The sequence below is a fragment of the Alligator mississippiensis genome, chromosome 3 (genome assembly GCF_030867095.1).
Source record: "Alligator mississippiensis isolate rAllMis1 chromosome 3, rAllMis1, whole genome shotgun sequence".
Taxonomy (NCBI): Eukaryota; Metazoa; Chordata; order Crocodylia; family Alligatoridae; genus Alligator; species Alligator mississippiensis.
The window spans coordinates 126,921,624-126,944,765 of record NC_081826.1 but is presented as its reverse complement, the minus strand read 5'-3'; the positions used below and the strand labels follow the sequence as shown (position 1 = coordinate 126,944,765).

At 43.1% G+C, this 23,142-nt stretch overlaps 1 protein-coding gene across 1 annotated transcript in view; it reads left to right on the top strand.

The window, feature by feature from the left end:
• Positions 1 to 9,436: 9,436 nt before the first annotated feature.
• LOC102565914 (uncharacterized) overlaps positions 9,437 to 23,142 on the top strand; it is a 35,219-nt gene continuing 21,513 nt past the window's right edge. Inside the window, exons 1-9 of the mRNA XM_059723524.1 lie at positions 9,437 to 9,532; positions 11,646 to 11,830; positions 12,437 to 12,499; positions 13,086 to 13,211; positions 18,592 to 18,709; positions 19,425 to 19,567; positions 20,378 to 20,548; positions 21,226 to 21,616; positions 22,262 to 22,366. Coding sequence (XP_059579507.1) covers positions 11,663 to 11,830; positions 12,437 to 12,499; positions 13,086 to 13,211; positions 18,592 to 18,709; positions 19,425 to 19,567; positions 20,378 to 20,548; positions 21,226 to 21,616; positions 22,262 to 22,366 — 1,285 coding nt within the window. The 5' untranslated portion in view covers positions 9,437 to 9,532; positions 11,646 to 11,662. The remainder of the gene's footprint in view (positions 9,533 to 11,645; positions 11,831 to 12,436; positions 12,500 to 13,085; positions 13,212 to 18,591; positions 18,710 to 19,424; positions 19,568 to 20,377; positions 20,549 to 21,225; positions 21,617 to 22,261; positions 22,367 to 23,142) is intronic.

Genomic DNA, 23,142 nt, shown 5'->3' with positions numbered 1-23,142 from the left:
TGCTGGCAGTGTTGGCAACGAAGGGGAGAGGGGTGGTGGCAAGCAGGTGTCACTGGCAGCGTTGGCAGTGGCCAATCACAGGAAGTGCACCGCCAATCTCAGGGGGTGCACATGCACCCGCTTGTACGCCCTATGCATCGCCAATGCTTAGCATCAAGTATGAGGGTGGTGGGGAGGCAGGAGAGGCGGCTGCTTTGGCTTGGACTCCAGTCCCTACCCAGGGTCAGGGCCATAGCATATCTGCTGCCTACACCCACTCCCACCACCTCTGCACCCTGCCATACCCCTCCTGCAGCAGTAGCAGCCTTAGGTGAGCGCAAACCAGGCAACTTCCCAGGGCCCCACGCTTTATAAAAAATAAAAATTAATTACACTGAATATTTGTATTATCAGTATTGTATTAAGCTACTTTCATTGCAGTTATGAACTGGGCAAAATGAAATTGAAATTGAATATCCAACTTGCTTATAAGTCATCAAAATTAAGCCTCTAAGGGGCCCCAAATGACTGTCTTGCCCAGGGCCCCAACAACCCTAAGGCTACTACTGTCTGCAGTCTCTTCCCCCTATCTCCAAGTATACACCCTCTTCCCCTCCCCCACCCTTACCTTTGCTCTGTGCATGCTGCAGCCTGGGATAGCAAGCATTGCCCCAGCCCTTCCCTGTAGCAAATAGGTTTTGGAAAAAGGAAATGCAGGAACTCCAAAAGCACTTGGACCAGTAAGGTGATAGATGGCTTGAACATGAAGCATAATTGAGCTGGATCCTCAGGGGCTCTCAAGAGTTCACACTAAGGAAAGTATGTCTGGGTGGAAGACCTCACAGCTGCAATGTGACCATGAAGAATGACCAGAGCAGAGGAAAAGGTGTAGCTATGTTCCTTACCATAACAGTTCACAACCTGACTACCCCCAAGTAGAAGAGAGGAGGTCAAATCACAGCACAATTAAAGGACTTGCCTTCTATTACACAAACAGAATGAGGAGGAGAATAAGAATTTGACACCCAATCTTGTGCCCTGGACAAAAGGCATCAAATTCTCTTCTAGGAACTGTACAAGTTATAATTATAACTGATGGAAGTTATAATTTTGAGATGCTCCCTAATTTTGAAGACTGAAGAAATTAGGAATTTAAGGGGAGGTTAATTAAAGCAATGATCCTTAATAAAGGTTCTATGGCACCATGGGGTGCCTTGAGACTTTTACAACAGTGCCATAAGGTACCATAAGGTAGCACTGTTAGGTGTGCACACATGATTCACAATATAAACCCACAGACTTCAAATAGAAAATCATAGATTTGAGAGCATTCTGACCTGTTGTGGTCTTTCTGAGTTCTTTACTACAGAAAAATTGCTCTGCTGTTATCTTGCAGTCAAAATCCAAGTGAAAACTAAAAGCTCACGTCTTCCCTACGTCTAAGAAGGTTGAGACCCCCTGGGCATGTCTACATGCGCCTCTACAGTATTGTTGTTACTGCACCATCATTTAGTATTTCCTTTTGGAGGTACTAAATGCTGATGCATTAACAGGCCGTACTGCGCCGTGCTGGCAGTGTATGGTTATTTTTAGCCGCTACATCACCATAGCGATGTGTTACAGCAAGGGAGTGCATTGCTACAGTGACATAGCTGCAGCATCACAGTTTGTGCCTGTTGACGCATTGCTATGGTGACAGTGTCACGTGTAGATGCGCCCACTGAGTTGGAGACAGTGGAACTGCAGAGGTTGCAGTTTTACTGTTTTACAATAAAAATAGTTTAGTTCTTCTCATTCATGCACGACTATCTACTGAACTCAATGACCACTGCATGGGGTCAGAAGTGAATGAGAAGGAATATCAAATTGTTTCAAATTCTAATGGAAGAAGTTGGAAACTGAGAGTAAGTGAAGCAACAGAGCCACGTGGACAAAGGCAACTAACTGCAAGTGATCTGCCTGTACAGCCATAGTTTAAGTAAAAGGACAGTAGTCATGAAAGTGCTGGAACTTTTACCTGCCTTCTGTCATCAGACAATATAGGAGAGAATTGGAGGGTGGTCAGGGAAAGGATTGAGTGGTACCTAGCAGCCCCAGGGGAAGAAGAGAAACATAATGAATTCAAATCTTCTCTTTCTGAAGCTCTGACTGTTTACAGCTTTAACTGCATGTTTTAGTTGCTTCAAAAGGTAAGAGTAATACTGTCCAAATCTGAGGTGTATTGCATGCCAAAAAGAGAATGAAAGACAGATTTTTTTTCTTTTTATATGCAAACAAACAACAGAAGTATAGTTCAGTAACCTACAGATCTAAAGAGAGTGAGTTAGAATTGTGCTTTCAGGAGCTTGACGGAATCTCTTATTGGAGATAGGATTCTTTGTGGCATTGTAGGGCATCTTTACATGTGCTCCAAGGCTAGAGGCCACTTTAATTAAAGCGGCTCCAAGACACCAGGGATCAAAGAACTTGTGGGGGGGAAAAAAAAAGGTGGAGCGGCGCATGTGGGATCAGTGCATGCTGCTCAAAATCAAAGCCTGGCTGGCCAGAGCCACCCTCTGGCTACTGGCCAGGCTCTGAGTGGCAGGATCAGCACTGCTGCAGCCCCAGGAAGTCCCCAGGACTCCAGGTAAGGCTGCTGGGGCCAGCCCAGTGCTGGCCCCAGCCTCCCCTACCCCACCTAGGATAACTTGCCATGTGTCAGAGGGCGCATGGCACAGGTATTTCCTGGGGACAAGTAGCTGTGGCACAAGGTATGCTGCTGCTAGTTGTCCCTGGGGAACCACACATCCATGCATGTGTGGATGCGGCCATAGAGACTTGTTTAAAAAAACCCCACAACAAACAGAAAAGGGGAAATAGGGAAGTGATTGGTAAAGACTCATTCAGACTGATATACTAATAACTTCTCCTCTGTAGAATGGATGATAATAGATTTTTGTGTTACTTAATTTTTGCGGTCACTGGAAATATGTTTGCAAGAAGGAAGGTGTAATAAATGATAGAAGGTATCATTTAGAGATGCTCCCTGGCCTAGAAGCTGAAGAAGTTAGGCATTGGGAGATGGCCCTCAGTCACAGGTTAGAGATGAACTGACTGCAGAGACTTGCTTGCTGCTTGACAATAAAAGTTCTTCTAATTCGTGCCTGCCTGTCTTTATTAAATCCAGTGAACACTACAGAGAAGTCACTTGATCTGTACTATTTTACACCAGATATGAATGCAGTACAAGGTATGATACAACTCAAAAGGTTAGGTAGCTTTGGAAGAGTGTTTCAGGTATTTCAAGTTTTTCTTGTGTCAGCAGTTTGGTAGCTGTCAATGTGGAAGTGTTGTGCAAGGAATATATTTCCTAACAAATATGTGTATGATCTGAACAGTTACATAAATCACAGGCTACATAAATCGGATTAGACAGTTGTCAGCACAATTGGCTTAATTTGAAGCAATGGTGATTTAGGTCAGACAGGAAAAAGGAGGGTGGGGGAAAAATCCCAAACCCACAACACAAAACCCATCTGTCTAAATCTGAGAACAGATAGGTGCCCTCTATTTCCCTTCTCAGCTCTTCTGATACCACATCTAATCTCCATGAGTTTTCAAAGGTAGCAGCCAATGGTGTTACAATCACTTCACCCACTTCCTTAAGGACTCTAGGATAACTCTCATCGTGCCCCAAAATTTGAAGCCATCCACGCAGTAAATAAACCTTCACTTGTTCTTTTTCTGTTCTGGACTAATTATCTCCCCATTACTCTGGTTCATGCTGTTAAGTGTGACTGTTCTGTGAAGGTTAAGGTACAAAAAATACATTAGCTACTTAAGCTTTCTCTTCATTATCCACTACTACTTCTACCTCCCTGTTCAGTAAGGGACCTATGCATTCCTTGAGCTTCCACTTACTTGTAATGTATTTATAGGAGTCTTTTCATTGCCTTTTATCTTTCTAGCTAGCTGTATCTTAAGTCTACCATTGCACAGTTATTGTCACTCAACAACAACAAAAGCTTAGTGTTGCAGCATTTGTAGTCTGGGAAAAACAAGTGCACGCCTCCTACCACACACACCAACTGCTGAAACTGCCTTAGCCTGATGAAGAGTTTTTGAACCCGAAAGCTTGCTTAATAAATATTCTCCAACTATTTGGGTTGGTCTAATAAAAGATATCAAATTCACCCAAGGAACCTTGTCTGCTTATGTCCTTAGACCAACACGGCTACAATCTACACCCCCGCCTCCTACCACTGATTTTCGGGAAACTCCCTGCCTCAGGATTAAGCAACAAGACCTAAGTACCTGTGTATTCAGCACTTCCTTTAGCTAGCCACTCTCAATGCCTCACAGCAAACTTCCTCCATTTGTCTGCTCCAGGTTGGCTTCCTAGAAGGCTACTGAAGTCCAGGTGGCTCTTGCCTCTGCGTCAAACCTCTTCTTTCTTGAGCCCCAGAGGGCTAGCAGAGCTGATCATACTAAGACGTAAAAATCTCAATTATTTTCAGAGCAGGGGCTTCTAATTAGGAATAAGTACTCATTATAAAAAAAAACAAACAAACCCCCAAACCAAACAACTCTATCTATGGATAGAGGTACTGATTTCAAGCAATATAAATTGTTATGAATACATTGTAGCGGAGCAAAGTATCAGGCTTTGGTTTCTGTCATTCCAGCTCTTGCCCTCCTGCCCAGCTCACTCTCACTGGTAGTGCTTACATGCCCAGTAAGTCCTCTTAAACTAATTATGACTGCTTGTAGAGAAAGGCAGTATCCAACATGGGTGGGAGAGTTCATGATCCAGACCCTTTTATAATTGATATGGACATCAACACTATGGACAAAAAATCCTACAGGAAAGGGTCTGAGTTTGGCTTGTTGGGAAGATCTTGTACTTTGAACCTGACAATTGCATTTAAAACTCTTGCACCATTGTAGTATGTGTATCATAAAATACTTGGAACAAGATATAAATTGATTTTGAATCCAGTTGTTCGCCATCACCTATGAATCAACAGTGAACTGGAATCTTGACACCCTAAATTTTCATGCTATTTTTAAGTTCTAATTAGTCAGCTACCTTCAGGAAAGGGGGAAATAGTTGCATTTATAGATTTCAAAGAATTAATCAGCTATAATTTGATAGCCACTTGTTTGCCAAAAGTTATGAACAGGAAGCCTGATACTTTCTAAATATCATGGTGTGACTTCATTTCCACTGCTGGATCTCTAAAGATTCTCATGCCATTTTAAAATACTAATGAGCCAGTTGTCTTTGAAAGAAGACATCTGGAAAAATTGACTACCCCTCAGTGGAGCTCTAGATATTGAAAGTAGTGAGTCTTTAGCAAAATACATGGAGGTATTTCACTTCTGACACTTAACTTGGACAACTGGAATGTATCTATTAAGCTATTTGTTGACAAGCCAAAACATGCAATAAAATCTTTGGGCCATATATTGGTTGCTGTAACAAAAGTGAGGTAACAGGGAAGTTATTAGCCAAACAGGAAATCAAGGCATGGGTGTATGCAGTGACATACAACAGAACCAGGAAGAATACAATGCTATTAAAAACTAGTAAATGGTGATGAAACAACTCTATTAAAGCCCTGAGTCAAAAGAGCACTTAGCCACCCCAACTGCAAGGGGCCTGAAATACCTTCCTTTTGTTGTTCTAAGTGAACAAATGGGTGATCACAATAAATGTTAGTATTTTTTGTGTACAGCACTGGGATCTCTACTATTCTTTTCTCCCAGTTGCTTGTTTTTAACAGGTTGTCCTATTATCCACCTTTGAACAATGAGCATGTCCATGGGATGAATCCAAAAGTAGTAACTTATAAACATGCAGGCTTAGGCTTCTGACATGTTCTTTTTACAGTTTGTAGCACTACAAGAAGCAGATCACTCTGTGGTGTGCAATATGCACAGAGTCTCTGGCTCAGGCATGACTGAAGTGCTACAAAAGCATGCTCCCTAGCCAGAGGATGATAGGGGGCTGCTCTGCAACTCTCCCCCGACCCTGCCCACAGAGGATCCTGTGGGTGAGCAGCACAGACTTACTTCCTCATCAGCTGTTGCTGCCCACAAGGGCAAGGGCTAATCTGGTGGTTTCTGATCTGAGGTTGCCTGTGATGGGGGAACTGGAAAGTATTGCTGGTGTTCAAGCACCCACAATGCATTACTGTCTTGGCTCACAGAGAGCCCCATCACCCCGCTACCCTGTCGTTCCCTGTTGCCACTGCAGCAACAGGAACAGGGCTACTTGCAAGCTGCCCAGAGTTGGCAAGGGCTGACCAGGTGATTTCTGCTGCCCAATCAGGCTTGCCACTGCTGCAGCCAGCTGCAAGCTAGTCCCTACAGGACTCCCCGACAGTGCCCCGATGGCCAGGCTGTCAGAAAGTCAGTTGGTCCTTCTCCCCCTTGGTGATAGGAGAGGGAGAGCAAAGCACTGTGGGATATTAGGGGTTGGATAGACAGGTGCAAATGTAAAATACGTCACAGAACAGTTATGAGCTACAATGAACTTGTCATTTCAAACAACAACTTATTTGAACAACTTCTTTGTAGTGGAGTCATCTTATTATAGTAATGTAGTGCTTAGGGTCGGAAGGGACCTAAAGAGACCATCAGGTCTGACCCCCTACCCCGGGCCGGAATGAGTGCCGGGGTCATAACACCCCAGCCAAATATCTGTCCAGCCTCCTCTTGAAGACCCCCATGGTAAGACAGAGCACCACCGACCTTGGGAGTCCATTTCAGTCCATCTCTTTCGTTAGAGATTCACCATTTTATAAAGCAGCACAGCGCACCATGTGGTCATTCACATTTTGTCATTCGAGTCTCATGTAATGCAACAAGTGTAATTCCTATGAGAATCCTCACGTGGAGCATGCACAAGCCAATTCTCCATAAGATCAGTTTATCCAAGGTAAAGAACAAACTAGAACGTTCTGCACCTCTTCCTCCTCTCTAAATTCAAGAGCTAAGAAGCTTACATGCACTGGCACAACAAACAGACATAAATTTTCTTGCTCAGCTACTGAAACCAATTTCCCTAAACATGTTGCTTTGCAATGACATGTACACATCAGTTTTATGTCCATTTCTTATTTCACAGCATGCAAAACTCAGAACATTCAGATTTAAAAGAGGTAGGCAAATCAAACTTACAAGGATGACTCTATGAGTGAAAGTTATGTGAGCTAAAGTTAATGGGCACTGACCCTTTAGCAGAGGCCTAAAGCTAGATTCTCAGTTGTTGTAAATCAGCATAGGTCCAAGAAAGTCAATAAAGCTTAAACCAATTTGCATCAGGACACAGTATGGGCAGGGGCTGTTAACATATGTGAGGAGAAGATGGTTATTTATATGGATACCTGAAAGATGCAATAATTCAAGAAGTGGAATAAAACCAGTCCAGCATCTCCCAGTCACAAAACATACTGATTAATTTTAGAGTCTACAAGTCTCATCATTATCTACTAATATCTAAAGAAGGGAGGGAAAGCTTTATTGATTAGACTGTACAACACTTTAGTAGTTCAGGGGATCCAACCTGACACAGTCGTGCTTTCCTGCAACTGTGTTGTACCCTTGATTTTTGTCCTCTGGGTCAGGCCCAGTATCTCTACCTGTGAAACAGGGTTGTGCAAAATGGCTATGTTTAGTTTCCATTTCAGATTCGGCCATTTTGGAGGGACAGTGATTTTGATGTTTTGGATCACTCTTCCATTTTGATTTGGCTGAATCCGTTTCAGAGTTTTGACACTATTTCAGCTTTAATTCAGAGATTCGGATCGGCTGCGGAGAGGCAGGCACAGCCAGGCAGCTGCAGGTTTTCCCATGGCTCCTCTGGTTGCGCCTGCCTCTCCCTGGGTGGGGGGAGCCATGGGAGAAGCCTCCATGGCTGCCCTGCCTGGCTCCATCCCCTGCCTGGCCCCAGCCTCCAGACACTTATATATAATAATAAAATTAAAAAAAAGAAGAAAAAAAGAAAAAGCACCACACTCACTGGCTGTAGCAGTAGTGATCAGGGTCTTGGGGGGGCTCATGGCAGAGCCCTCCCCCATGCAGTGGGGGGCAGCAGGGATCGCTCTCCCCCCTACTTGGCACCTGCGCAGCAGCTGTCACGTGCTTTCTGGGAGCTGGGGCAGCTCCACCTGTCAGCTGGAGCCCAGCACCACTCGGCCCCAGCTCCCAGGCAGCGTACAGCACCCCGCCGAGCTGCGCTGCACCCACACCATGGGGCAGCTGCCATGCAGGTGCCAGGTGGAAGGGGCAATCTCTGCTGCCCCCACACTGTCCTGCACTGCATGGGGGTGGGACTCTGCCATGAGCCCCCAATGTCCCTGATCGCCACTGCTGCAACTGGTGAGTGTGGGGGTGTTTTGTTTTTTTTAAGAGGCTGGGGCCAGGTGGGGGATGGGGCTGGGCAAGGCAGCCATGGGGGCTTCTCCTGCAGCTCCCCCAGCCCAGGGAGAGGCAGGCACAGCCAGAGGAGCTGTGGGAGAACCTGCAGATGCCTAGCTGTGCCTGCCTCTCCCCAGCTGATCCCAGTCTCCGAATCAGCGTCGGAACTCCGAAACAGATGCAGCCAAATTGAAATGGTAGAGTGATCCGAAACACCAAAACGAATCACTGTCCCTCCAAAACAGCCAAATCCAAAATGGAAACGAAACATAGCCGTTTTGTACAGCTCTTGGGCTCACTTTCTTTCCTGTTCTCTCTTTCCCACATCTGTCCAGAGTAACTGAAAATAATTTTTCAATGCAGTACAGAGGCAGCCTAAGTCAGTACAACATTGTCTTTTGAAAAAAACCTCCATGAGCTCAGTTCAACCAAGGTTTGTGATAATCACGGGAGAAAAGTGTTTTAGGCTTATAAAAACAAACAGGTGTATGATGTTGTGGCAGATCTATACTATGGCTCTTTGTACCAAAGAGGGGCCTCTTAGCCACAGGATTTCTACATTTTCAGCAGAAACATGCTTACAGAAGTTCTTGGTGACACACAGCTAAGTGCCTTGCAAGGTAGTTGCCACATTTGGAACACAAATCCCTTACTAAATGTTACGATTTCCCAATACCATTTTCTTGTTTTGCATGCCTCTCTCTTGCCCTTGTCTTCTTACAAAGGCATGTTCTGATGCAATTGAGAACTAGCTTAGGTATAAATTATGCCACTATTTATTTATGTTTGCAATCAGATTACTCAGGATTTATTCCCAAAGAAATAATCTGTAGCCTCCTTCACTTCTAGTAACTTGATCCTCGATGTAAAAACAGTAGCAGAGATTTGCTTCTTTCAGGTGGAAATGAATATTTGATTGTAGCTCCCTTCCTTTGCTAGAAGACATGAAAAGTTGGCTGAGATTTTATTTATGTGTCACTGCTCTGAATTCACAATTATTATATTAATTACTTGTGGTAGAGAAAATGATGAATCATTGTGGATGAAAATTGCACATTTGGGAGTGGCCATGGCTTTAAATTTCAGCACTCCACCGGACACTGCACCAAACCTCCCAACCAGCCTTTAGCACCACGTCCAAACAGAGAAGGTAAATATTTCTAGTGCTTTATCGTTAATGTCCTTCTTACTATTCATATCATTGCAGTGACCTTAGCGGTGAACTACCTGGTACCTTTGCATTGTATTGTATTGACTGAAGGAGTTGTTTCTTGTGGGGAATTCAACAGCATAGATACTGCTGGATAGAAACATATTTGCCTGAAACTTTTGGTGGATGCAAGGCAGTATTTTTCATGCCGTAGTTTTCTCATTTGCCAGTTCTGGAGACAGTATTTTAAGGGTCAGATAGAAGAAAATCCAAAACCATTTGCAAGTACAGTGCAGGTATACAGCAGAAAACATTTCTGAATATTTTTGTGACTAAAACCAGCAGCTTTTCTGCAGGTGTTCCCAACTCCATGCATTTCAAGGCATTTGGCTGGGCAAATTTTCATTACAAGTATCTTTGTGGAAAACAGAATTGTGAGCATACTGGCAGGAATAAGTTTTTATCTAAGTATCTGCACTGGAAGTGCTCCTGTATTCAATATAAAAAAGCTCTTTGATATCATGCAGAAGATTAATTGAATGAGGACTTCCCTTCCTGCTTCTCAAGGGGACACCAGGATCTTGATCCATGTGCACAGGTGTAAGTGAAGCTACTTGCCTTCTGAGTGTTCTCCTTGAAGGAGGGGAATTGCAAACACCAGGGAATGGGAAAAGCATTGGCTCCACTGATGTATAACTGATGGACAGAATTGCTGAGTCAATATGATTGGTAGAAGTTTAATGCTGATAAGGACCAGCAGTAAGTAACTATCCCTTCAATAGTAAGGAGGTATGAAGGGACACGTGGTACCTTTGTGACAATGCCTATTAAAGGTACCCTGGAATAGGTACTACTTAAGCAGCGACTCTTGCTTTAGTCTAATCTGTGCCTAAAGTTGGTGCCTAAAGTTCCTCTACATTAGCACTTTAGCTTCAAATTAGTTAAAATATCACTGGTTGCAGATAAACTGAGAATGGGGTAGTGGACGTGAGGAAAAGGATGGCTTGGATTCTTCCTATGAAAAGAGTTAAGTGATGCCTGCATTTAGTGGTACAAAGCACGCACTACATTACAGAAAGGAGACAGACCTTTCTCAGTGAGTTTCCAAACAGCAGTTAATGAGCAAAAGAAAAGAGGGAATTAATCTCTCCCCAGACAAAACATGTAGCAGTGCTTGCTATTTCCCTGGCAAAAAAATACCCTATTTAATAGCTGTTTGCCTAAAGATAATAAACATAGAAAATTTGCTTATTATTCTCAGTGTGAAGTGCACCAAGATGGTGTGTTTTCAACAAGTCAGGATTTGTCCCCATTTTTAGAGGGCTTTTTTTGCCTAACACATATGTGTTAGGCAAAAAAATTCCTTATTGAGTTGAGTTAGTCTACAACATGCCACTCTGCCCCATCTTCTTCATTAAGAATGTTATGTGCACAGTACCTGCAAGGAGAGATCTAAGATACATGCATTCCTAAAGAGATTCTATTCATTAAGGAAAGGAAGATGACGTTCTTCACTGATATTAATTCCACTGGTGTCATTACCTGCAGAGAATTTGGTATGTCATTAAGACATAAAGGGAAGGTAATGGCCCTCTGCATTGAATGTAAAATGGATAGCGTCAATATACTACAGATTCAGACTCTTGACATATGTAAACCTTTGGATCACTTTATTCAGATTATAATTAGTATACCATAAGGATCCTGCAGGCTTTGGGGCTAGAAAATCCAAGCAATAAAAGCAACTAAGAAAGCTACTGCGATTGCTTAATCTGAACACACAGTGAACTGCAGAAAACTGTTACTGAGAACTCATTCACATCTGCATTCAGGTGGTTGGCCATGGGGAGGATATAATTTGCAGTTTATGAAAAAATGAAGAGGTTTATGAGAGATGAGCGTTTTTCATGATATCTTCTATTGGACCAACCGTGTTAGTTGGATGAGTTGTGCGACACACTTTCAGGCACCATGTGCTCTTCCTCAGGTCACAGAAAGCTGCCAGTTAGCATTTCATCAGCGAGAGGTGGGAAAAGGCTTCTTCTGTCTAAAAAGGAAAAGGCACGAACTAGGAGACAATCATGAGTCTCACACTTTAATTCTCTTGTCCCAGGCTTCACCGTCTTCACCATGGCCTCACTCAGCGAAGCAAATGCTGAATTCTGCCTTGACTTTTTCAAAGAAGTGAAGAAAACAGAAAGAAATGAAAACATCTTCTTCTCCCCTCTGAGCATCTCTTCAGCCATGGCCATGGTCCTCTTGGGTGCTAGAGGCAACACGGCGAAACAGATGGAAAAGGTAGGCTTTCCTCACTCTGCTACTGTCAATACTGCCTGTCAGTGCAGTGTCAGAATACAGGGGACTCCAAAAATGTTGTTAACAATGCACAGGCTTTGAATAATAATGGTCAGATTTATAAGCCTACATTGTAAGCCTACAATATAAGCTTATTTGAAGCTTTTGACCCCATGCTTCCCGCATGTAGGAAACGATAATCCAGCAAATCAAGGGAGCCCTCAGGAAGGAACTTATGCCTTTCAGGCTACGTCTACACAGTAAACTTGCTATTTTAGGAGTGGTGCTAGGCTCTGCATGGGTTGCCTCCACCACTGGAAGCTTGCTGCATGGCAGAATTGGCTGAGTTGTTATTGATGGGTTCCCTCCACGGCATCCTTCCCTTCCCTACTGGCTAACCAAGGTGTGTCAGACCTTGGCCCCAAACAAAAGCTCTTTAGGAAACTCTGCTGTCCATTCAAATGCATCACCAATTAAATGAAGTACATAAGCTTCCCTACCTGGCATGTCTAAAGGGTTTTACAGTGTGCCGGGGGACACTCCAGTCCAGCCTCAAAATTCTGTTTTGATGACAGTTATAGCTGCAATCACCCAGCATTTTTGTTTCAGGTGCTTCATTTTGATGAAGTTTTGAGTTCTTCTGGAGGAAGTACAAACGATGGTAGCTCTGAGGTAAGGCACCAGGTACATCAGGTTTGTCCTTTTCCCTTTGTATCAGCACTTCCCCAGAGAATGGCATAGATCTGAGTATCCTGTCTTCCCAACCTCTCATCTCATATATTTACACTAAATAAGGCCCATTTTTATTATATGAATGACATCTTTTTTTAACAAATAACCCTCTGTTTCAATGCTTGCAAGTGTTGAGCTGGACCATGGCAACCTGAAAATGAAAGAGACTGTGAATGAGGATACAGTCCTTTTTTTTTTTTTTTTTTTTTTTTGGAGGGTGGGGGCTGAAAATGTTTCAGGTCCCAGTGAGCTTTTATTCTGTTTCCTTCTTCTGTACCTCTAATTGCCAAGAGGGAGAACCAGAGAAAGAAGAATCCAGGCACTGAACAGTTTAACAAAGGAAAATTGGTCTTTGCATGACAGCTAAAGTAAGGGCCCTCATGTTGAGGCCTAAAATAAACGCCCTAGTCTATTACATTTGACTTTGGAGTGTCATGAGTATATATTGGTGGGGAGGTCACTATCCTACATCAGATACAGCTTCATGGTTGAAAGGCTAAAGAAACGATTATTTTGTTATTTGCAGTGTGAAGATGGAGGAGTCCACTCGCAATTCCAGGCACTCCTATCAGCAATCAACAAGCCCACCGACGATTATTCTCTAAGAATTGCCAACAGGCTGTATGGAGCAAAGGATTTTAACTTCCTTCAGGTAAGCTGAAACGGTTAATTTAGCATAACTACTGTGTATCCTGGAACATAATGCAATGTGTCCAAGATGGCATACTGAGGTCATTTTCCATAACAATGTCCTATACAGTAGTCAAATTTTGTTTCTACTCTCCCATGTAGTGATAGGGGGGAAAAAAAGCAAGTGTGTTGATAGATGCTTGTTCACAATGGCTAGCAGAACTGATTAAACTTCAGATTTCCCCTTTTTGCAGGAAATATCAGTATTTTTAATTTAGCTTTCATTCCAGTTCTGAATGAACGGCAGTTATTTTTTTTATATTACCACAACATAAAAATACTATAAAAGCTGGTTTTCATAGGTATATTTTGGAATTTTTAAATGTCATGTTTATTCCAATTTTGTGTATTATTGTTTATAATATACTATTTCATGTCACATTTGTCCTTATAGTTTGCACTACTAGTACTGATATGTCTGGTTGACAATTATCAACTACTTTATTCTCATATTGTAGCATAGGCATTACTATCATTAACAGCTCATGAAACCATATAAAAGTAACATAGACATAAATTATTTAAAAGTAAAATTGTTATTTTAGATAATTTTACATTGACATATTTACCAGACTCAAATATTTAAAAAAATGTTTAATTAAAAACTGTCTTTTGCTTTAAAAAAAAAAACCTATACATATATATGTACATAAACATATATATTTTTTGGCAAGTTTCTTTGGGTAAATGTGATATCTTTCATTAGACCAACTGAGTAATTGGAAAAAAGTTCTTAGGAAGCTTTCAGGCACAGTCGCCCTTCTTCAGGCATAAGGAGTCTCTGCTGGTCTGAGACTCCAAGGAATGAGAGAACCTAAAAGTGTGGAGGGATGTCAGTGAAAATGTAAATAGGTAGAGATAAGGAAGACAAAAGAAAAAGCAGGGAGGGGAGGGGGGAAGAGAGCAGGGGGTGGAAAAAGCAGGAGGGAGACAACAGAAATAAAATATAAGGTAAAAAAGAGGCAGTCTGTGAAAAAAGGAATAGTTGGAGATCAGGAAAGCAGGAATGGGTGAAGCTAAAAGGGTGACAGGATGTTAGTGAAAATTTAACATGGGAGATTGGCGCCGCCGTAGTCAGTGGGGGCATGTGCCCCCCCTGAAACCAGTCCCAGTGACTGGAGGTGGGGGAGTCCCTCCGGGTGATCCAGCAACAGCTGATCTCTGTGCTCCCTGCAGCCACTTCCAGGAGTGGCTGTGGCCGCTTCTGGGAGCAAGCACCAGTTGATCGCTGAAGCTGCTCCCTAAAGCGGCTGTAGCCACTCCCGAAAGTGGCTGCAGTGAGTGTAGTGATTGGCCAGCGCTTGCAGGGGGGGCATCGGTGTTCCCATTTGTCCCCCCTGCCCATAGCCTAAGCAGCAAGCATGGACATTAGGGGGTGCACCGGTGCTCTCAGGAGGTGCATGTGCACCCCCATGCACCCCCTACACGTTGCCACTGGGGTATTAGTAGGAAAACAAAAGGTAAGGGGGGGAAGAGAACAGGGGACAGAAAAGGGCCAAAGGGAAAACACTACAGAGGTAATAAACAAGGTAAAAAAAAAGAGGCTAGCAATAAAAAGGAAATGGTAGGGAACCAGGAAGAAAAAGGGCAGAAAATAGGGGAAGGGGAGGGGAGAAAAAGTTGGGGGGAAAAAGAACGTAAGAGGTTAGGTCAGGCAGGCATCATGTAAATCATATGTCAGGGAGGTTGTAATGTGTCATAAAGCCAATGTCTATATTAAGTCCTTGATTTTTAGTATCTAGTAGGGTAATGAAGTGAAGTTTGTAGGCTCATCTACAGAAGGTGTATTGTAAGTTCCCTTTTGAGGATGAGAACTGAGAGATTGGAGAGGGAGTAATTGTCCTGTAAGAAGTGTGCCCCCACTGGTAGTTGGGTATTCTTGCCTTTGGTAGATTTCCAGTGTGCATTCATTCTGGTGCACAGTTGTTGTTTGGTCTCTCCTACATATTTTCCATCAGAGCATTTGGTGCACTGGATGAGATATATTACATTTCTACAGGTACAGGTGTAGGATCCAGCAATGGTGATGGTTCTGTTGTGGGGTGTAGTTATTGTTGGGGTGGTGGAGATATGTTGCTATTATATTTTCTGACATACTCAGCTTCCCAGTTCGTATATGAACTTCACCTTTAATAAGAGGCCTTGTACAGAAAACACCTATATTAATAAATAATTCCTAATAACAAAAAATATAAGGAATTCTAAGATTGTAAAATTAAGTGCTCAGGAAATGTCAAAACAGTAACCTTAGCCATAATGTACACATCTGGGGCTAAGTACAACTGTTCAGGGAAGTTAGGAGGTGGTTAGATGCGGGGCTTGGTGGGGTCTGAGAGGGTTTGGCAGGGTGGCTCACAGGGTCATGGAGGGGGTTGGGGGGAACCAGGGTCTATTTTTAGTCCCCCTGCCCTCTAAGAAAATCTACACTTCCACCCCGCCCCACACTGGGACTTACTCCTTCAGATCCTGGCATCAGCGAACACTGATAAAACTGGCACTGAGTGGCTTGCAGAATGGTGGGTTTGGGGCGGTGGGGGGGTGGAGAAGGCTGGCTCATCTGTGTGGGGGGGAGGGCAGCGGTGAGGGGCCAGGGGTCTAAAATAGCCCCATGCCATAGACATGGGTAGAAAAAACACAGTCCTGAGACTGGGCCAGTGGCTGGGCTCTCCCAGCCTTGGAGCTGCACTGGAAACTGTACAGAAGTTTGATTCACCAGTCTAAGCTAGATCAATTTGATTTGAGTGTACGTTAGTCCAGATCTATCTTAGAGTGGGTTCCACCATTTTTAGACGAATCTATGTGCGATGAACTTCTGTACAGTTTGCACTTAGATTTCTAGTTACGTCAATTTAAGTGTAAAAGTCCATACCTGGGCAAACTAATTTAGTTTGGGTGGCCATTTTTAACGCAATCTAACCTCTCCCTTAACCCTCCTGAACATCTGTGCTTAGCCTATGAGGAATCTTTCATGAAGTGATTCTAGAATATTCTTCCTGTAGGATTATTCCTGCAAGAGGTGAATGGGGTAGATCTTCCATATTTATTTTTATTTCACTCCTACAAAATCAGCTGGACTCCACACAGGGCAACTTGCAGTCATGACTACCTGGCATTCCATGCAGAGTGTGTTTAATGAGAACTCCCACAACACACAACGCGTACTGAAGTTGTACTCGCAGAACTAGCAGACCTTTGGAAGATCATCAATAAAAAGAAACGGTTGTCCATTAGAAACAGGACACTTTAGATGCCGAGCCCACTTTGAAAATATTTTTAATTCTGGCAGATCTCACTGTATCGTCAATGAACTGAGAAGGGCATATGTCTGACCCAGTACTTATCTGTTTGCTAATAATTAGGTTTCTACCACAAATCAGTAAGGCCACAATCTTGCTCAAAAGGATAAAAAAAAATGATTTTTTTAATCACAAAGGTATATTCCTTTCATTGCTTTAATACTCAAAAGCAGCTAGCCCAGCTTTGCTGAAACATGAACACCTGGTAAAGAAGGACCATGACACAAAGAGAACAAGATCACCCCAAAAGATAAGAATATTGACAAAATTATAGAGAACTAAAATGGGGCCTTTGCATGGGAATACATAAACAGATTCATCTTCATGTTCATCGCAGCTACAATAAGAGTCAGCGCACCTTCAAGTATATCTTTAGTATATATTGAGCCCTGGTGCACGTTCACTTAATGGCATGTGTGCATAATAAGTCACACTATATTGGGATTGGGGATTAGATTCCAATCACATCATTATGCTGGCTAGTCCAAGGGGAGTCCACGATTATGATCCTGGACTCCCCCTGCACCTGCAAGTAGAGAGCCAATTGCCCAGTGAACCTGTGCAGTCTGGGGAGCTGGGACCAACCATGACCTGATTGTCAGTCTCAGTCACAGGAATTGTGACTGGAATCTTATTGTGCTAGTAATTGCCTGAACATGTGTCTGGGTTACTATTTAATACATGATTAACTGGTTAATCACATCCAGGGTTCAAATTATGGGGAGGCTTGGGGGGCTGACCCCCCCCCAACTCGGCATCTGGCCATTTGCTCTCCCCTCCCCCCCTCCCCCCCCGGTTTGGCGGCCGGGGGTACACTGCTCTGCATCCAGTGGCCGGGGGGGGTGGGTGGGGGGGGTACAATGATGCAAAAAGGTTGAAAGCTCCTGTGTCAGGGGCCTGAATGTCCCCTTCAGGATGCAGAACTGCCTATGCAAAGTCTACACCATGAACAAAAGAGAATGTAATGCAAACTAAATTATGAGGAAGAAACATTAAAAAAAAATCATCTCCATATTCTCTTTTTCATTGTAGTACAAGCTCAAAAACAAACAAACAAACAAAAAGCAAACCTAGCAGCCTAAATTTACTTTCCTAAAAACACATGAAGGGTGAACTTGTCAAAAGCAGAAGGCACAGTTAGGTGCTTTGCTCCCTCTGAAAGCTGGACACCTAACATGAATTTGCATCTTTGGAAGTCTCCCCTTAGAATTCATTCTTGAATGAACCAAAAACTAAAAATGACAGATGTGTAACAATGGATTTAGGGCAGGGGTTTTCAACCTTTTTGCATCATTGTACCCCCGGCGGCCAGACACAGAGCTGTGTACCCCGGCCACCAAGCAGGTGAGGGGGTTGGCATGTGGACGGATGCTGGGGGGCAGTGTTTGCATGGCCAGATGTGGAGCGGCAGGGGAGGGACAGGGACAGGGCTGTGGTGAACAGCCAGACACCAAGCGGGGGGGTGGGGGCAGCGGCACATGGCCAGATGACAAGTGGGGGGGAAGGTGGCGAGCAGCCGGATGCAGAGCAGTGGCAGCCACCATGTGGCAAGTTTCTCCCACTCCCTGCATCCAGCCAGGTGGGTGGCACCTGCGCAGCAGCGCGAGATGCTGTGTGGCGCTGCTCCACCCCTGCCTGCCTGCGAGTACCCCTTAGGGCTGTCTCAAATACCCCAGGGGGTACACATACCCCCAGCTGACAACCCCTGATTTAGGGCATAAAAAGAGGCTCCTGTTTTGGACTTTACCAAATTTTCCAGTCAAGGAGTCATTCCAAGTTGCATCTTGAAACTGTAAAATAACTGTTAATATAATTGGAGACAAAGAAAGAATTTGCAGTGATTCAAAAACTGCATTTGAAAATAGATTTTCTTTTAAAATAGTCTGTGCAGGACGTGGGTGTTTGCATTGGCACAGCCTCAGATTTTAGTCTCACTCTTTACCCATATTCCATTCTTGCTCTGGTGCAATAGGGAAGGGTCTTGCTCACAGGAAGTTATAGGCCCAGTTACTGTAGTGAGACACATCTGTCTTTCCTCCTTTCCAGCAATACTTGAAGTGCACAGAGACACTGTACCATGCTGAGCTGGAAGCTGTTGACTTTAGGAATGCTCTAGAAGAAACCAGAAAAAAAATTAACACCTGGGTGGAAAAACAGACAAATGGTAAGTACAGGAAATATATTGAATGTTTGGATTAATACATATGAAAACTAATTAGTAATATGATAACTGAAGGTAAAGTTTTTCCAGCCTCGCTAAGCCTCAGTCTTTTCAGATTTTCCAAAAGAAGGTCCTTTAATTGTTAACACTAGAAAATTAAATACAGGTTCAAAACTTCTTTGATTATTTCTATCCTGCTTCCCAACAGAACCAGGAACTGTTGCTGAGTTACAAGTACATCCACCCAGTGGTCAGCCCGCTAGCGAAGTCTGAAAGTTAGGCAAAATAGGTGGCCTAGAGGCATCATGAGTGCACACCTCAATGCTACTCTCAGGCTCTCTTTCTCAGGAGAGTGGCACTGAGCTGTGGATTCCTGACCTTTCTAAGCCACCCACTCTGCCCCAGGAGAGCCTCAGAGTGGTGCCGGGGCATGCACTCAAGACCACTGTAACTTACTGATCTGCCTAATGATTAGGCTTGCCCAGGAGAGTGGGCAGGTTTGCTTCTTGACAGTGGTCTTAAGCTTGGCAGAAAAGAGCTAAATAGACATGGCCTCTGAGGTCTTCTGGCTTGCAGCTCTACAATAGTTTACTGTTGATGCATCAGTTTCATTTCAAGATCGTTCTTGTCATCACTGAACTCTGAATTATTATAAATCAAGTCTAGTGGTATATCTGAACAAAGTGTGTTAATGCAGCTGAATTGATTATTTTTAAAGGTAAAATCAAAGAGTTGTTCGCAGAGCACGCTCTAGGTTCAGATGCTATCCTGGTGCTGGTCAATGCTATCTACTTTAAAGGAATGTGGACTGTGCAGTTTAAGAAAGAAGACACCAAGGAAGAACCTTTCAGATTAAACAAGGTACTGTACAGGCAAGGGCTAAAGTGAAGGAAACACAACCCTCTCTTTTATTCTACCAAAAGAGGTTGAGAGCTTCTCCTTGCTGCCTGTCAACCCTTTTATCTAACTCTACAGAGATTCTGCTACCACAAGTTACTCAGGGGTTGCTCTGACATTCATCCCTCCACAATGAAGTATCCTCAAGGGGTTTCCGGTGTAAGATAACTGACTTATTTTGTTATAGGGACCTGGGCAACTGGGGCTTCTATTTAGATACAAAAGCCTGGTAAGGGGAAAAGGTCACGTGAGCTGAACATACATATCACCTGATAAGAAGTTGTGTTCATGTTCTGTTATTGAGCCTGAACAAATCCAAATCTATGAAAATAGGATTCTAGCACGGCACTGTTCTGGCTTTCTTATTAATGAGTTCCAAAATGAGGAACATAAATGTACCCAGGGTGTTTCACCTAATTCTTCTCCTTAATAAATGGATGCTTTTCTGTGATGTTCTTTAAGATAAATTTCTACTGAAATGTCAGAAAAATGCATGATAGGATTGAGGGAAATTCTATCCAAACCCGTGGGTCAGGAAAAATGTTGAATTTGCCTTCTCTAAAATAAAAGGGAAAAAGATTATTAACTTTGTGAGAGTGGCTGAAAGGGAGGAAGGCAATGTGCAACAGGGTCTGGCTACCCTTGGAGAAGTCCATCCTGGGCTATAAACAGATCCTAGACCCAGTTTGACTGTGATTTTTCCAATACGCAGATTCTGGATAGGGGAATGTCTGTGCTTTCTGCTTCTCTTACTGTCTGTTCTTTATATTACAGAATCAGACCAAGAATGTGCAGATGATGTTTCAGAAAAACGAATACAATCTGGCCATCATAGAGGAACCTGAGATTCAAGTGCTTGAGCTCCCCTATGGTAAAGAAAAAGAACTGAGTATGTTCATTCTTCTACCAAAGGACATCAAGGATAACTCCACTGGCCTGGAACAGGTAAAGCTTCTGGTCTCTGAGCATGCATATAAATAGCCCTTATATATGCTGCATGTGAATGTACTGAAATCTTTGCTTATCCTCATTTATCTGGGCAGTACAGACCGAAGATTACAGACAATATTAGAGTTTATTTATCTTTTCTCCCCTTTACTGTGGATGTTGGAAGATGGCCATTATTAGACCAAAGGACATTTTTTTTTCATTTCTTTAGACAAAATATAGATGGCAAGTTATTAATGAATAAAACTTTGGGGATTTTTAAAAGAATTTCAACCAAAAATCCTGAAAATATGACATTTTAATGATAATCTAAAACAAAAAAAAAATTAATGGGGGAAGGGTAAAGAAACAATTGTGCTGATTATATTTTTCCCACATATCAATTAAAATTTGATATTTTTATCTCAAAAGACACCGGAAAATAAATTTGATATTTTTTTCTCACAGGACAAGATTAAAATATATTTGGAAAAGTTCCTACCTTCCATTCTTCAGTTGACTCTATTTGTGAACTGTGTTCTTGTGATGCATTTTTTTTTTTTTTGTAGTTAAATATAATAAGCATGCTGGAGCAAAATCTGGTTTTCACTTTCATGTTCATGTGCACAAATCCAGCTCTTTAGTCTCTGTCTTTTCACCCTAAGTTTTCTATGCTTCTGTTTTTCCTCCTGTAGCTTGAAAGTGCACTCACCTATAAGAATTTACAGGAATGGACCAGCTTGGCTAAGATGCAAAAACAAAGCGTGAGCGTGTACCTGCCCCAATTCAGGATGGAGAAAAGCTATGGCCTTGACAGAATTCTGGCAGCTATGGGAATGCTGGAGCTGTTTGACTCTTCAAAGGCTGATTTATCAGGAATATCAAGAAACCGTGATGTGTTCATGTCTGCAGCCATCCATAAATCTTATGTGGAAGTTAATGAAGAGGGTACTGAAGCAGCTGCTGTTACAGGGGGTGTGATAGGAACTACAAGTGTTAAGATTCCTTATGAGTTTAAGGCTGACCACCCCTTCCTCTTCTTTATCAAACATTGTGGAACCAACAGCATTCTCTTCTATGGCCAATGTACCTCCCCTTAGGTACATTAAAGGTACAGGAAGACCTACAGCATTGTTGTAGTGCGGATAAAAGATAATATTTCTCAAGTTTTTTTTAAGTTTTGCAAATTTGAAATGAGAGGATTCTTCATGCAACTGCATCCAAAAAAAATCTAATCTAGTGGTCGGCAACCTTTAAGTTGCGAGCTAAAACAACACAGTTCTGCTCTGTTGTGAGCCAAGTGCCTTTGGCAGCACATTGGCAGTGGGGAGTTTTTCCTGTGCCCATGCCAGGGCCAGGCAGCTGGTAGCTGTGCCCATGCCAGTGCCATTACCACTGCTTCTCCCCACCGGCTGAAAGCTTTTGCCCATGCTACATTTGAGAGAGGGTGGTGGCAAAAAGCAGCAGAGGCACAGGCACAGCTGGAAACTGCCCAGCCCTGGCACAACCCTTCACTGCCTGGCCCTGACATGGGCACAGGTGCAGGCACAGGCAAAGCTCTCCACCTCCAGTGGTTCTGCAGGCTGAATCTGAATATGTTGCTGGCCCCTGTTCTATTATGTTATTGTCTTTGCCTTTATATTGCTTACAGCTTATTGTCTTTATATTGGGTTATTATAACATAACCAGGGCAGTCATCTCCTAAATTTGAGATCCTTTTGACTCCATTAGGTGCTCTTGTTTCCATGTGTTTTAAGCTGAGGAAGGTGCAAGTAAATCAGGAGGGCAAGCTGATGCCTCTCTTCTCACAAATGGTGGCTGGAAATGTTTCCCACAGTGAGCCCAATTTTGTGGCTCCCTGGGGCCTTTCTCATATAAAACTCAATTTTATGCCTTCCCTCATGTCCTGGCATTACTCCTCAAATATATCCACATTGCCACAGTTTGAAGAGGCATGTTCCCATGTAGAGGTAATAGGATAAACCATCAGGTGTATGAAGTTTTCTAGTCACACGCTATACCAACAGCTACACAGAGACTCTCTCTTCCAGCATCATTCACGTCCCCACCCTGGCTTGCTTAAGCCCATGGAAGAGAGAGATACTGTTGCAGAGGTAGCTGACCTTCTCTCTCTGTCTGAATGCTGGGAAGCAGGATGCAGCCTTCAAAATAACTCAGCTTTCTGTCTGAGAGGGGCTGCACAGTATTTGGCCCTGATTTACTGTTTCCAGATGAAACTCTAAATGTGGTCATCTAATGTGGTCATCTGTGTCCAGTTGTTTACCAGTTTAATCTCTGCAGTTTAGACTAACCTGCAAAGACAATAGATTCACCCTCAGGCTTTTTGACTATCTGTACTTAGCCCTAGATACAAAAGGCTGCCTGTTCAGCAAGGATGCAAATAAATGACTCAGTCACATGTAATGAGCTTTTGGAAATTATTTCCTGCTTCTTGTATTATAATAAAACTACAAAGAGTGAATTTGAGCACATTAACTGCAATAGGTGCCTGGGCCATACATCCTGGTGGAGACAGTCCAGTACTCATAGACCATGGGAAAATGTTTCCAAAGTGGCTAAGGGCCAGGTCATGATCATCTTCCAAGATGTTG